General features: G+C 53.7%; 1 protein-coding gene across 2 annotated transcripts in view; it reads left to right on the top strand.

Moving 5' to 3' along the window:
• The window catches only part of PTPRN2 (protein tyrosine phosphatase receptor type N2), a 727,688-nt gene that overhangs the window by 337,441 nt on the left and 376,848 nt on the right, over nucleotides 1-13,399 (top strand). For both annotated transcript variants that reach the window (XM_038559842.1, XM_038559843.1), the window contains exon 11: nucleotides 10,573-10,652. In XM_038559842.1, the coding sequence (XP_038415770.1) occupies nucleotides 10,573-10,652 (80 nt within the window). The remainder of the gene's footprint in view (nucleotides 1-10,572; nucleotides 10,653-13,399) is intronic.

The raw sequence follows: 13,399 nt of genomic DNA, 5'->3' as shown, positions 1-13,399 counted from the left end.
TAAGTGACGAATGCAGGGACTCTTTCCCGCAGGGAAACCAGCCCCAGTGTCGCATCACCTCATAGATTAGGAGCTGATGCTCAGGTGAAGGCTGGGCAGCCAGCGGCTTTGGTGCCCAGAGAAACAAAACTGAACCAAGGAACGGAGCAGAGTGAGCGTCGTCGGCACCAGGAGGTGCTGCGGGTCAGGGCGGGATGCAGCAGGCTGGCAACCCTGTGTGTCGGGTCAGGATTTCCCGCAGCACTGCTGGCCCTTGGCCTGGTTCCTGGGGCCAAAAGCCTCTGTCCAGATTTTCAGGTGCTGCCTTAGTTTCTGAATGTTTGTCACTAATAATTCAGTTGTTTATTTGTCTGTTTAATTCATGAATCCTTAAGCACCGTGGGAGTCGAGGTGCAATGGGAGGTCCATCCCCACATGCCCTGGGCCCCACAGGCTTGCAGGCCATGCTCCCTCGGGTCACCCGGGCCCAGTGGGCAGCTCTGCTGCTGGAGCTCCACTTCCTGTGACCAAACATATCACCTCCCACATCTCCCAATTGGAAAGCAGTAAATCGTCCTGGGATTTACAGACTAAATGCTTTAGGAGTCCAAAGTCACAACGTGAATATGGAATATTTCTGTTTTCTTCCAAATACTTCATGGGAGTGCAATGTGAGGCATTCTCTGACCACAAAGAGGAATTCCCAAGCTTCACGTAACCACATGTGATTGCACATAAGAGGCGATCTGTGCAGCAAAGCAGCTGCTCAGGCCTCAGGAAAGATGGAGCATCGTGATGGTACGTTTCGGTGAAGGCTCGTATCACGTCGTCGTGCGATGACTCCTAAGCCTCCACCTCCTCATGCAGAGAAGAAATGACCTGTTCTCTTGTCTTCCCTCCTGGTCAGCCCTCAAATCAGATATTTTGGAAAGCAATGACCTAATGTGTGTGCAGAAAATACAGTAATGGAAAGTATGCTTTTGGAACATTTGCGTGGATTACTTTGCTATTTCATGGAATTCTAGAGCTTTTGCAATTTGACAGGGAAGGGATTAGCTATGTGAGGATGATGCCGTAGCCACCAGACATTTTTCTGTTGGTTTTCTCTTGGCGGCTTGGGTCAGTCCAGGACCGGACTGCGGGCTTCTCTGGGGTTAGGGGCAGTGGAGGAGGATGAGCAAGGTTATTCTCAGAAACAGTTGAGGGTCAGTACAGGCCTCAGGGAAAGAGGGCAAGCAATGTGGGTCTGGACCCAGGAGCCAAGGAGGGGCCCTGGCGGAGGCAGCACAGCAGGGTGGGATTATTAGTGGTTCTCTACAAGCTCTCAGGGGAGAATCCAGGAATCTCTTTTCCCACGGAGGCATCTCTGTTAGAACTGGACTCTGGGGCAAGTCCTTAAAAACCCATGGTTTTAATTCATCTATAGACTGAGGGCATTGCAGGTGAATTGCTTTGGGTCTAAATTATGCCATCACGGTGCTCAGCTCTCCACCAACACACCCTCCCTCTGTGTACACGCGTGAGGCCAGCAGTGGCACGGGGGTGCCTCTCCGGTGCCTGAGCATGGAGGCTGGTTGAGGGGCTGGTTTAAGAAGCCCCTCAGACCTGTGTGTGTAGACGCAGAGATCCTCTTACTCTTACGTGGCCTCAGTTGGTGTTCGGTCAGACACAGCCAATCTCTTAGACGACTGATTTTGTTTGCTGACTTTGGGACCTGTGTTAGCATTTTGTTTTTTTGTTTTTAAATTAATAATAAGGTACAGAATGAGCAACTTACCAAATGTATCACCCGTGGATGAGAAAAGTTAATGTAGAAGGATTCTTAAGCCATAGATAGGATTTTGAGGAAATGTCTTATGTTTGCATTGCTATCAGGGTGCTCCCTCTCTCTGTACATATGAATATGTAAAATCCATCCGTCATGTATCCATTATCCATTATCCATCAGCCACGGTCCCTCCATCCTGCCTTTCCTCCATCCTGTCCACCTATCCATGTTATGGGTTTTGCTCCAAATCCAGGATCAAACAGACAAAGCACAAGCCAAGGTGGAGCATGATAGTAAAAAATGTTTAATTAAGTATTCCATCAGGAGTATTTTTTTTTAATTTCTAAACATCTTTCAGGAAAGTGCATTAGTTGAAGATGCAGCATTTACTTTTATGTTAGTTGTAAAAGCTTCAACATTAACTCTGTAACTGTTTTTTGGTGTCAAACAGGCTTTGCCATCTTCTATAATCCCCAAACGTTGAGAGGGCCCAGTTTCCTGAGGCTTGTCTCTATTTAAATTTAAGTACAAAGGGCTGTTTAGCCCATCTTTACAAGGAAAACTGTCATCATATTTGTTGTATTCACGGTAGACCATGAAGGTCAACCTGATGCAAATAATCCTGTTCACAGGGACATCTGGGTGGCTCAGCTGTTGAGTGTCAGCCTTCAGCCCAGGGCATGATCCCAGGGACCTGGGATCAAGTCCCACATCGGGCTCCCTGCATGGAGCCTGCTTCTCCCTCTGCCTGTGTCTCTGCTTCTCTCTCTCTCTCTCTCAGTCTGTGTCTCTCATAAATAAATAAATAAATCTTAAAAAAAAATCCCGTTCATGTATAACCTATTGCTGCACAGGAGAAGCAACACCCAGATTAAGCAAAGTAAGCAGAATCCTTAATTGATGGGAATTTTTGAGTTCTACATTTTGGAAATGGTGTTTAAAAAAAGAGAGAGAGAGAGAAATAAGATTTCATCAGGGAATCACTTGCCTTCCTCATTCTCCACTGAAACATTGGTGTGAGCACAGGGTCCTCTGACTCGTGTGACTAGGGTCTCATGTAATTACAATGAGCAGGTGGACGATCTCTTCAAGACACAGGATCCTCAAGAAGACGCGTCTGTCAGCATGTTGACACCATAAAGGCAGAACACCCAAGTATGCAAAACGACTCCAGCAATAAAAGCAGGAAAAGAGGATTTCTGAAGTCTCCATGTAAAGAAAACACCGTGTAGGCAGAGCTCTCACCCCCAGCACTTGGGTTAGTGGGGTTTTGTTCATTCCATCATCTTCAAATGATCAGGTGGGAAACACCAGAAAACCAGCAAAATATGTCAATATTAAGATGCTCAAAGTTACTTCTGTTCTTTGTTAGCCTGTCCTGGGACCATGAAACAGGAGTGATTGTCAGTGTTATGACTGATGCATGATTGCATATGGGATCTTACAAATACATAACCACGTGTTATAAATACATAAACATCACATATGATTGAAATTATAGTAACTTTCAAGTAGAAACATTGAGTCTTACACAGCCTCAGGACCCCTTGGACTTCCCTCTAACACAGAGGTGACTCCAGCTGGAATGGTGGTGATGAGACTTCCTTCATCTCTGCACACGCACGTGCTCTGCTTGAATTGGTTAAAGGGAGTTTTGAATCAGTGAATGAATTTTGAATCAATGAATGGTGCAAGATCTCAGGGAGATACCTTTTCTTTTCTTTCCTTTCTTTTTTTAAAGACTTATTCATTTATTTTTTTTCTTATAAGTTTATTTTTTATTGGTGTTCAATTTGCCAACATTAGAGTAACACCCAGTGCTCATCCCGTCAAGTGCCCACCTCAGTGCCTGTCACCCAGTCACCCCCACCCCCCGCCCACCTCCCCTTCCACCACCCCTAGCTCGTTTCCCAGAGTTAGGAGTCTTTCATGTTCTGTCTCCCTTTCTGATATTTCCCACTCGTTTTTTCTCCTTTCCCCTTTATTATGCTGAGTGAAATAAGTCAATCGGAGAAGGACAAACATTATATGGTCTCATTCATTTGGGGAATATAAAAAATAGTGAAAGAGAATAAAGACTTATTCATTCATGAGAGACACAGAGAGAGGGGCAGAGACACAGGCAGAGGGAGAAGCAGGCTCCCTACAGGGAGCCCGATATGGGACTCCATCCCAGGACCCCAGGGTCACGCCCTGGGCCAAAGGCAGATGCTCAACCACTGAGCCACCCAGGTGTCCCAGGGAGATAGATACCTTTTCATCTTGTTTCCAGCTTGATGGGGAATTAACTCCTCATAACAATGTTTCTCTGGGAGGGGCCTCTGCAGCATCCCTGGGGACCCACATACCCCCTATGGTTTCCTAGGCTGAGACCATGGAGACTCTCTCTCACTAGAGTGGGAAGGGTTTATGTCTGGGCAGGCGGGTTCCACCCGTGACATCTCTTCCACCACAAATGGGAGCCCCTGTCACAGGAAGTGAGTTGGGAGGCCAGAAAGCCTGCGGTCCTACAGGAAAATGGCCTCCAGTGGCACGTGTGCTGTCAGAGCAAAGCACCTCATATAGGTAATGTACAGTGCACCTGCCCACTCTGCCCATGGCAACCCCACCAGACCCATCACGAGCTTGCCATCCTGGAGCCGGAGGGTCAGGTGAGAAGTGGCTGAACTTCCTTGTATCCACCCTGTCGTTCCAGACGGAGGATGACCTCCTGGGTTGTGAGGCTCCATGGCCAGTAGCAGTGCTGTGAGCCCACGAAGGCCCAAGGTGTGGACCTCACCAGAGGGTCTGGGGGAGCAGCAGACCGCTCTAGACGGATAGGGCAGAGGGTGATGGGGTTGGTTTAGAGGACACCCAAACACCCCTCTGGGTATGTACTAATATCCTCACCTTGCAGGTTATCGAGTGTCCAGTGCTGAGAGCACACAGCAAGGAAGGGCAGGTGCCAAGAGGGTCTCAGGCCCCGACTCTCTCTACAACAGTATGTGTAGGATATGACAAGGAAACAAGGTCACGGATGTGTGTGAACGTGCTTAACACAGACCCCAGAAGACACGGTGCTCCCCTACTGCTTGTGATCCCATCTTTGCGGATATATGGTAACCCCGAAATCTGTGCAGTGCTCCCGTGGTCACGTGAGGACAGGCACAGGGGGGCAGGGAAGAGCCCTACTGTCTCATACACTCCCGGCTGAGCTTGAACTGCAGCACCCACGTTCCTGTGTCAGCCCACACCGTAAACACGCACTTGTCACGGTTACTGCCACATTCTCCTTGTCATCGTGCCTTCTGTGGGTGATTTCCTGTTGGAAACGGCCCGCACGTGCACATAGTGTGTCTTACGTCCTGTGTACGAGGAGGCTGGGCCGTGCTTTCTGCAGAAAACGCCATTATGGGGTAGCTGAGGTCAGGCCTGAATGACAGGTGCTACAGGAGGTGGACTCACTGCTTCCCAGGTAGCAGCATCTGTCAGTAAGCTGTGGTTGTACGGACACATGCAGAAGCCTGGGGCACACTGATGGGCTGGTGGGAACATGGTCGGACGCCAGCAGGCCCAGCCCGGGCTTCCCCGTGTTCCCCTAAACCCACACTTGTGGTCACCTTGTAAGACAAACTCTGCAAATAACAAAAATGTACGGGAGCATGTCTCCAGCGGTTACAGGGTGACTCTGACCGAGAATCTGAAAGCCAAGGAATGAATGAGTATCTCTGTTTTGAAGGGAAACATAGGTTTTCCCTTATAATCTGACATTCATCTTTCTTTGTGTCCGTTTCAATAATTTCTTCCCAATCTAAACAGTTTTTTTGTATCTGTAGAGTTGGCATATGGTGCTTGCATGAGAAACTCTCATTTATTAAATCATTTATTTATAATAAATGTAACAAATACATAAATAAAGTAATTTATATTTATTTAATAATTTGTTTTTTAAAAAAGACAACTCTGTTCTGTCCAACTCCAATATCAGGTGTTACATTTCCTTTTCAGAGACTTTGCAAGGCTTTGGGCATCGGTTTTACTTTTTACTTTCTGGTTAAACACAGGAATTGTCCTTTCTGCCATGTTATGCATACGGGACTGTTCCTGTCAAGGATTTGAAGAAGTAGCTCTGAGCAAAGGGTCGGGACGGCCCAGGCCACGCGGCCCGGGAGGGGGACGGCCGCAGCTCCTGGCGCTCACTCCCACTCCGTAGCCTGTGTGCATCCTGCTCAGGCGGAGCCGCATGCAGAAGCCTGGGGCACAGGGAGCCCTGCTGACTGGGTTTGCGTGGCAGGCATCCCCCTGGTGGAGGAGGCCCTGCTGCTCACCAGCCTTGCACACAGGTGTCCTGCAGAGCATGGAGGGAGGCCTTTAGTGTTGATAGCGCCCAGGGCCTAGGAGAGGATTCTGCCCCCAGTAAGAGTGCGGAGCTGAAGAAGGAGGTGTGAACATCTCTACAGGGTCTTGCCAGCCTCCACGTGGAACGGACATCCTGACTGAGCCCCGGCGACCACAGAAGGGTCTGGAGCATGCCTTCCCCGCGGGGGGTGTCACCTCCCGGGGAGAGAACATGGGACCCGATGAGGAGGAGCCCCAGCTTGGAAACAGGCACAGGTGCGTCTGTGGCATTAATGTGTCATGGACAGAAGCTGCTGGGGAGCAAACGTCTGGACCATTCCACTAGGGGGTCGACGAGGAAGCTGGATGGAGAACCCCGTCGAGGAATGGAACCCCAAGGGGGAGGGGCCATGGTGGCACCTCATGCCGGGTGTTTGGATGCACAGCTGTCGGATGCCCTTGGGCACGGTGCTGGCGGCTGGTGTCCCTGATGGTGCCAGGATCTGGAAAGGACGCCACACCCTCTCTGTCTCTGTCCCTGGAGGGCACGGGGGCCCACAGCACAGCCGATAGGCTGCCCCTGAGTGGCTGCTGTGACAGCAAGGTTCCAGGAGGTCCACCGTTTGCTTCTGAGTTCATCTTTTTTTTTTTTTTTTTTAAGATTTTATGTATTTGAGAGAGAGAGAATGAATGAGCAGGGGCAAGGGGCAGAGGGAGAAGCAGACTCCCTGCTGAGCAGGGCACCCAACATGGGGCTCGATCCCAGGACGTGGGATTATGACCTGAGCCGAAGGATGATGCTTCACCGACGGAGCCCCCCGGGGCACCCCAGAGTCTATCCTCTGGCTCCCAGGAAGGACATGGAGCACCTCACCCAGGGGATGCGTACTCCATCCTTGGGGCGACGGCAGCACTTGGCATGGCGTAGCCCAAGGCGCTAGTTCCCCCAGGACGTATCCCTGACGCGCTGCACCCACTCTGAGCTCTTCCGTTTGTTTCTTGACACCATCTTCCTTTCCCTCCTGTCACCTAGAAGGTCGCTGATCTCATTGTTCCTTGTCGCTGCCTGCCCAGGGACGCCGAGCTGGCCTCAGGCTGTACCTGCTCCTCAGCTGAGCCCCCGGGGAGCACGGGAGCCCTGACGGCCAGAGAGGAGCATGCCCAGGGGCTCACACCTACGTGCACTCCCGCTCGCCCTCACCCCTCGACCCTGCCCACCAGTCTCACCGTCCTCTGTCAGCCACCACGTCTGTGTGCTCTGTCCACCCTCCGCCGGGATGGGCCTGTGCTTGAAGGGAAAGGGTAGGCAAGGCATCCCTTCAGGAATTAGTCACCAAGTCATTTCTGCGTAATCTGGCTGCTGCCTCATCCCCACACACAGGATAGAGGGTGACGGTCGGCGGTATGTTGCTTTTTATGGCTGAGAGCAATGTAAGGCTCATAAAAAATAGCAGCAGAAGTACTGAGCTGCAGCAGCGCCACCCCCCCCAGGGTCTAGTGTGGCACTGGCACGTTGTGGGGGGCATCTCCACCCGCTCACCTTGACGGAGGAGGCCCAGCAGAGCCGGGCGGCAGCATTCTTACCATTTCTGTGTCTGATATTTTAAGCCCTTTCCCAACACAGTCCTTCTTCTCCTCGGCCTGTTTCCTGGGGCTTCAGCCTGCACCCCAGGGCCGAGGAGTTCCCCCACCCTTCCCCAAGGAGAGAGCCTCTGCGCCCTTGGGGCTGGGATGAAGCCTGTGTCTCCACCCGCTATTTGCAAACAGCTTTGGGCTCAGAAAGCATCCAGGAAGGCACTGGACTGATGGGAGTTCCCAGAGTCACAGAGCAGAAAGGGGCGGACCACTGGGAGGACTGGCGCTCCGTGCTGGATCCTGCAGGCCCTCCAGGCGCTGCAGCGGGGGATTGTGGGCTCTCGCCAACGTCTACCACACAAACTGTTTTGGTTTGGGGATCCGACACTCTCCAGCTACGGGTCCCTGGCACATGACTGCCCCTGGGGCTCGGCTGCACTCCTTCAAGGGCTTCACATTTTAGAAGGGAAGCTTGGTGTGCTCCTGTGTGGTGAGCAGTGGGGTCAGAGGGCTGTGGGGACACATGTGGAGCAACTGACCACGGCCGAGGACAGTGGTCCGTGCTCAGCCCTGGACACCCGCCCTCTCTTCCCTTCCTGGTGCTGCAGGATGCGCTCCCCGCCCTGGCGCAGTCAGGCTTCCCACGGCAGCTGCTGCAGGCAGGTCCAGAGCCCCTTGGCCAGAACATGCCTCCCCATATGGCCGAGGGAATGGAGGCCAGAGCTTTAGAGGGCAGAGGGGTGGACAAGAGTGACACAGGACATAGAGGTGTGGTTGAGGGGTCTGGAAAGAGACTGCCGTTTCCATGTCAATGGGGGTGTTGGGGAGGGTGTTGGGGAGGGTGCAAGGCCCCGTCGTGCCATTGGGCTGGACTGCAGGAGCCTCTCTGAACCTGCTCTGCACGGTAGGTTTCCTTCCGTCCCAAGATTCTCACAAGCCCCAGAGGCGATGGGCCAGGGCTGGAGGGGGGGGGGGGGGCAGCGAGCATCACCAGCACTTTTGTAACAGCCTTGGTGACAATGATGCCAACATTCGGGAGTGCTCCCGAGAGTCCTAGGTGCATTCGCAGGGGCAGGGGTGTCCTCCCGCTGTGCAGGGAGAGGGGGGGTGTGACTGCACGCTGCTCCCTGACCTGCAGCCTCTGGGGTCTTCAGAGAGGCCCCCTGGCAGCTGGGGGAGGATTTAGGTCCAGAGGATTGCTCGGGATTTCTCAAATGTGTACGATGGATTAGAGATGCCCCCCCACTTGAGGTGTAAACTGAGGTCAGGTTGTGAGGCCGCTGAGACGGCAGGTGAGGCCTGTTCAAGTCACTGAGGCCCCTCCCAACCTCCGTGTAGAAGCAGGTATGTGCCCTTATGACTCAGGCACAGCCGTGGTCTGTCCTCCCACTTGGGTGTGAGGTGCTGCCACAAACTCCCCACAGCCCCCAGAGCCAACCGTGCCAGGAAGCCGGGAGCATCCTGTAAGATCCCTGGTGCTAGATGCTCAGTGCAGCCATACCTGCCAGGTGGTCTTGGGGAGGGTCTGCCGAGGTCAGGGCGTGATGGTGGTCAGGGCCTGACAGTTGATCAGGCCGCAGTCAGAGCATGATGATGGTCAGGCCACAAGAGGTGCTGAGGGGCGCTGGGGCCTCACTCACCGGGCGGCGGGAGAGGCGGCAGGAAAACCACCCACGTGAGCCACGGAGGCAGTAGCAGCCATGGTTCCAGGGCCTGGGGCTCCCACTGGGAATGGGAGGAGGGCAGCCTGGCGATTGGGGGCTCTAGAGGGGCCTGGGACCCCATGTGCCAGAGGGCAGGGATGGCCATGGGGATGTGTGGGGCCAGGACGTGGCTCTGCCAAGACGCGAGCCAGGGTCCAGTGGTTGGTGCCGGGGACACGCGGGGAGGAGGGATGTGGTCGTCAGCACTTTGTGACCATGCAGACGTTTCTTGTGCAAGGAGGTGGAAGAGAAGGTCTGTGGGCTGGAATGGGTGGACGCGGAGCTGCGGGAACGGTACCAGGGGCCCATCCGAGGTCTCGTGGGCCTGAAGCCACACTGGGCCTTCTGTGGGAAGATGCATCCTAGGGCCATGCTGGTGGCAACTGGGCAGCAGAGGGTCTTCCAGGGGCAGGGCCTTGGGCGGCAGGCTGGGCACGGGGATGTGAGCCGGACCGCCGGGAGGAGCAGGTGCAGGGCAGGGACCACGATGACCTGGGGGTGGTTCCCGAGGCCAGAGCAGGGCTGGTGGGGAGGGCAGGACATCCTCTTCCTCCGGTCTCCCTCCCCTCCCTCCTCCTCCCTCCCTTCCCTTCCCCTCTCCCTTCCCCCTCCTCTTCCCTGCCCTTCCCCCTCCCTTTCCATCCCCTCCCCTCCCACCCTGCCTCCTCCCCCTTCCTGTTCTCCTCCCTCCTTCCCTCTTCTCTTCAGATGAATAAAATTACTTAAAAAGTAATATATTTTTTAAACTGATGTGCAACATAGTATTTAAGAAGCTTTGAAAATTTTAATCATCCTTATCTGGCAATTCCCTGCTAGTTATTTTTATAGTAAATAGTTCTTAATGACTGATAGGTTTTTAAATGGTTCCTGTCAAGAGAAATTTAAAAACCCCAGTGTCTTTCCTTCCTGCTTTTCATCCCTGCCACTCCCATGGGGGCCGGAAACTCAAATCTGTTTCCATCACAATTTTCCCTTTTCTGCTTGTTCTTGGTGGTTTGTTGAGGGTGATCTGAATGTTTTGTAAGTTGCTGTGTGTGGGTCTGAGAAGCACCACTTACCGGTGGAGCTCCCGGAATGTAGGGGGGAGAGTCACGGTGCCCAGGACGCTGGAGCCTGGCCGAGGTCACGCGTGGTGTGAGCGGTGGCTCTGACACATGCGTGCCATGTTGCGCTGGGAGCAGCTCAGGATGCTGGGGCTGTTCTGAGCTCCTCTCTCTTCCTCTCTTTCAGTGTTCTGGGCCCAGCGGTGACCTTCAGGGTGAGCGCCAGCATCTGGAACCTGACGACAGCAGACGTGGTGCAGGCCACAGGTAAGGCTGCTCCACGCACCCTGTGGACAGGGAGGCCCAGTCTCCCCAGATCCCCATTGCCACCGTCCACAGGCCTGGCTGCGGGGTGGGGGTGTGTGTAATGAAGACCATGTGGGCCCTCTGAGATGGAGGGGCAAGGGTGGGGGAGCAGGGGCCGCGGCGGCCCTGTGTGAACAGAACACATGCCATTTGCTTTAGCCCCATGTCCCTGGTGTCCCACCGGTGCATCTTCTGTCAGGGACCTGCACGGGGCAGGAAGGATGGTTTAAACAGACAGGGAGCTGCATTCTAGCTTCGCCCTCGAGGCCCTGGAGATTCCTGCGCACCTGCCTTGAGACCCAGCAAGCCACCTCCAGTGGGATGGTGTTGGCCGGGGTGTGGGCAGCTGGGGGGCTCCAGCTGCTAGAAGTCGGGCTGTCTCACCTGCTTTGGTTGCTGGTGAACTTGACTTGCCAGACGTCTTGGTGCCCTTCATAGCTCTTTTCCTGAAAGTGATGATGTTGGGTCCCAGTCACGTCTGGTAGAGGTAGGATTCTTACCAAGTTGCCTTTCCTCCAGGAGGCTCTGTGGAGCGCCGAGGGCCCCAGGCTTCCCTCTAGGGTGCTGTGTGACCATCAGACCGCGGGTGTCGGGCTAACTGACTAGGAGTATGGGGGCAGCTTGATGTGGCCTCGGCAAGGGAGGCCAGCCACATTCATTGCAGACACGCTGCCTCCCAACAGGGAGTGGGACTCGGTGTCAGCAGCTCCGACCCCTCATGACCACGGGCTCCATCCTTCCCTCCGGCATCCGTTTTATGGTCCTAGCTGCTCAACAAGAGATTATTGAACATGTTTGAGGCCAAATCAGTTACCGGCGTTTTCATGCAGAAACACAGAAACACATTCACAGCTGTTGTGTCCATGGCCATTCCTCCCAGCGCTGGGCAGTTGTGCTGTCAACATTGGGTTCACTGGCCCGTCACATTGCGGTGACGAGCAGAACACAGCAGAAGGAAGCCTTTTCCTCTTTGGTACCCATGGTGACGTGCACTCACTGAATAGCCTTCTGTTTATTTCATTGCTTTCTGGGGAAAACAAGGTCCGTTACCTAAAATCTAGTTTCTCAGTTATTTTAAACGTGTTCGTGATGTGCACCGAGGTACTGGTGCTGACGGGATGTTCCCCATCGATTGTATGTTTGAACATCATTGCAACAACTTTCCATACACTTGAATCAACTGAATTACAGCATGTGCTTGTATGGGCTCTCGTAGCTGTGCACGCTGTAGCTCATCAACCACGTGCAAAAGGACATATATACCTAGTCTCAAAACTTAGTTCTCTTATGTTGTGAATCCTTTTATGATGTTAAGAACATAGCTGATGCCACGTAGGAGAAAGAGGATGGAAAGTACATTTGTGACCATCAGGGTTCTGTGGTTTGGTAGTAGATATGCCAGTGCATAGCAGGTGCCACGTGCCAAGTCCCTAGGGGAGTGAATGGGTCCCAGGAAGAGAACCAAGCTCACCAAGCATGAGGCTTAGTCACGTGTTAGCAGGAAAAGAACTTTGGGTAGTTTCTTGTTTCAAAGACGACATGGAGCCCTTGTTGGTGCGAGCGGCCCAGTGGCACTGATGGGGTGGACGCTGTGTGCTGGGGGCTGCAGTGGTGGTGGTGGGGCTGCTGCCTGTACACCCAGCGCCACGTCTGGTCCCCTCTGGCCCGACAGCCCCACGAGGGGCACAGAGGTGGCACAGCCCTGCTGAGGGGACGTACAGGGAGTTCTTGTGCTAATCTCGTGCAGAATGGAACAAACAGAATGAATAGGGGTGCAATCAACACCACATGGCTCCTGTCAAACATGAAAGCCGTGTGCCTGAGGGATGGATGCAGCTGGCCTTCCGTGAGTGATGTGATTCTCTTCTGGACATTCTGCTGAATTTGTGAACCTGGGCATGAATACATGGTGTGCCTGAGGTGTGCAAAGGCAGTGGGTGCCTCCTGGCGAGGCGCCCCTGTGTCGCCGGGTGTGCAGGAGCGCCCACTGTTCCCATGTTGTGCTATGTGTGTGTCGGGCATGTGGGTTTGTAATCAAACATCTGTATGCACCACGAAACGGTCGTAAGTGGAGGCGTCACACCTGGTCGTGCCCTGTAACCTTCCCAGCCGCGCCATCTCAGCGTCTTGGGCAGGACAGAGAAACCCCTTCCTACCCCGCATTTCCTTGGTCTTTCACTCCAAGTAGTGTATTTCTAATCGGTTTTTGCATTTCTCCTTTGAGAGAGGGATTGGTTAAGTCCCGTCCTAGGAGAAGTGCTTCCTTCCCGTCGGCAGCAGCACAACACACCCCGTGACCCTGGGCCCCATCTTCCTGCCGGGAGCCACCTGGTGGGCTGCCCTGCCTCTGAAATCACCTGTTCCTACAGCCCCCCTCATTTTCCCGTTGAGCACCTGTAGGGTTAGTGAGTCTCCTCTCTGCTGTGCTGCTGTCCTGCTTCTGATGGATGCATCGTCTGCACAGAACAGGGCAAGGCCGTGTCTCCTGTGGCATCTCTCATGGACACTAGCTCGTGGCTCAGCTCTGGACTCTGAGGCTCTGGGAACGTAGGTTGGGGGCTCGCCTCCATACAGGAATGCTTTAAGACACATCAAATATGGGCTACAGAGTGGGAGGTCAGGCAGCTGTGCCTGTGTGCAGGGTGTTCGACCCCAGAGCCCTGTCCACAGTGAGTGCTGCCCAGCCTTCTGGCATTTGGGTAAAGGGG

The sequence above is a fragment of the Canis lupus genome, chromosome 16 (assembly GCF_011100685.1).
Source record: "Canis lupus familiaris isolate Mischka breed German Shepherd chromosome 16, alternate assembly UU_Cfam_GSD_1.0, whole genome shotgun sequence".
Taxonomy (NCBI): Eukaryota; Metazoa; Chordata; class Mammalia; order Carnivora; family Canidae; genus Canis; species Canis lupus.
The sequence above is the reverse complement of the archived record's forward strand: the minus strand, read 5'-3'. Positions and strand labels throughout refer to the sequence as shown.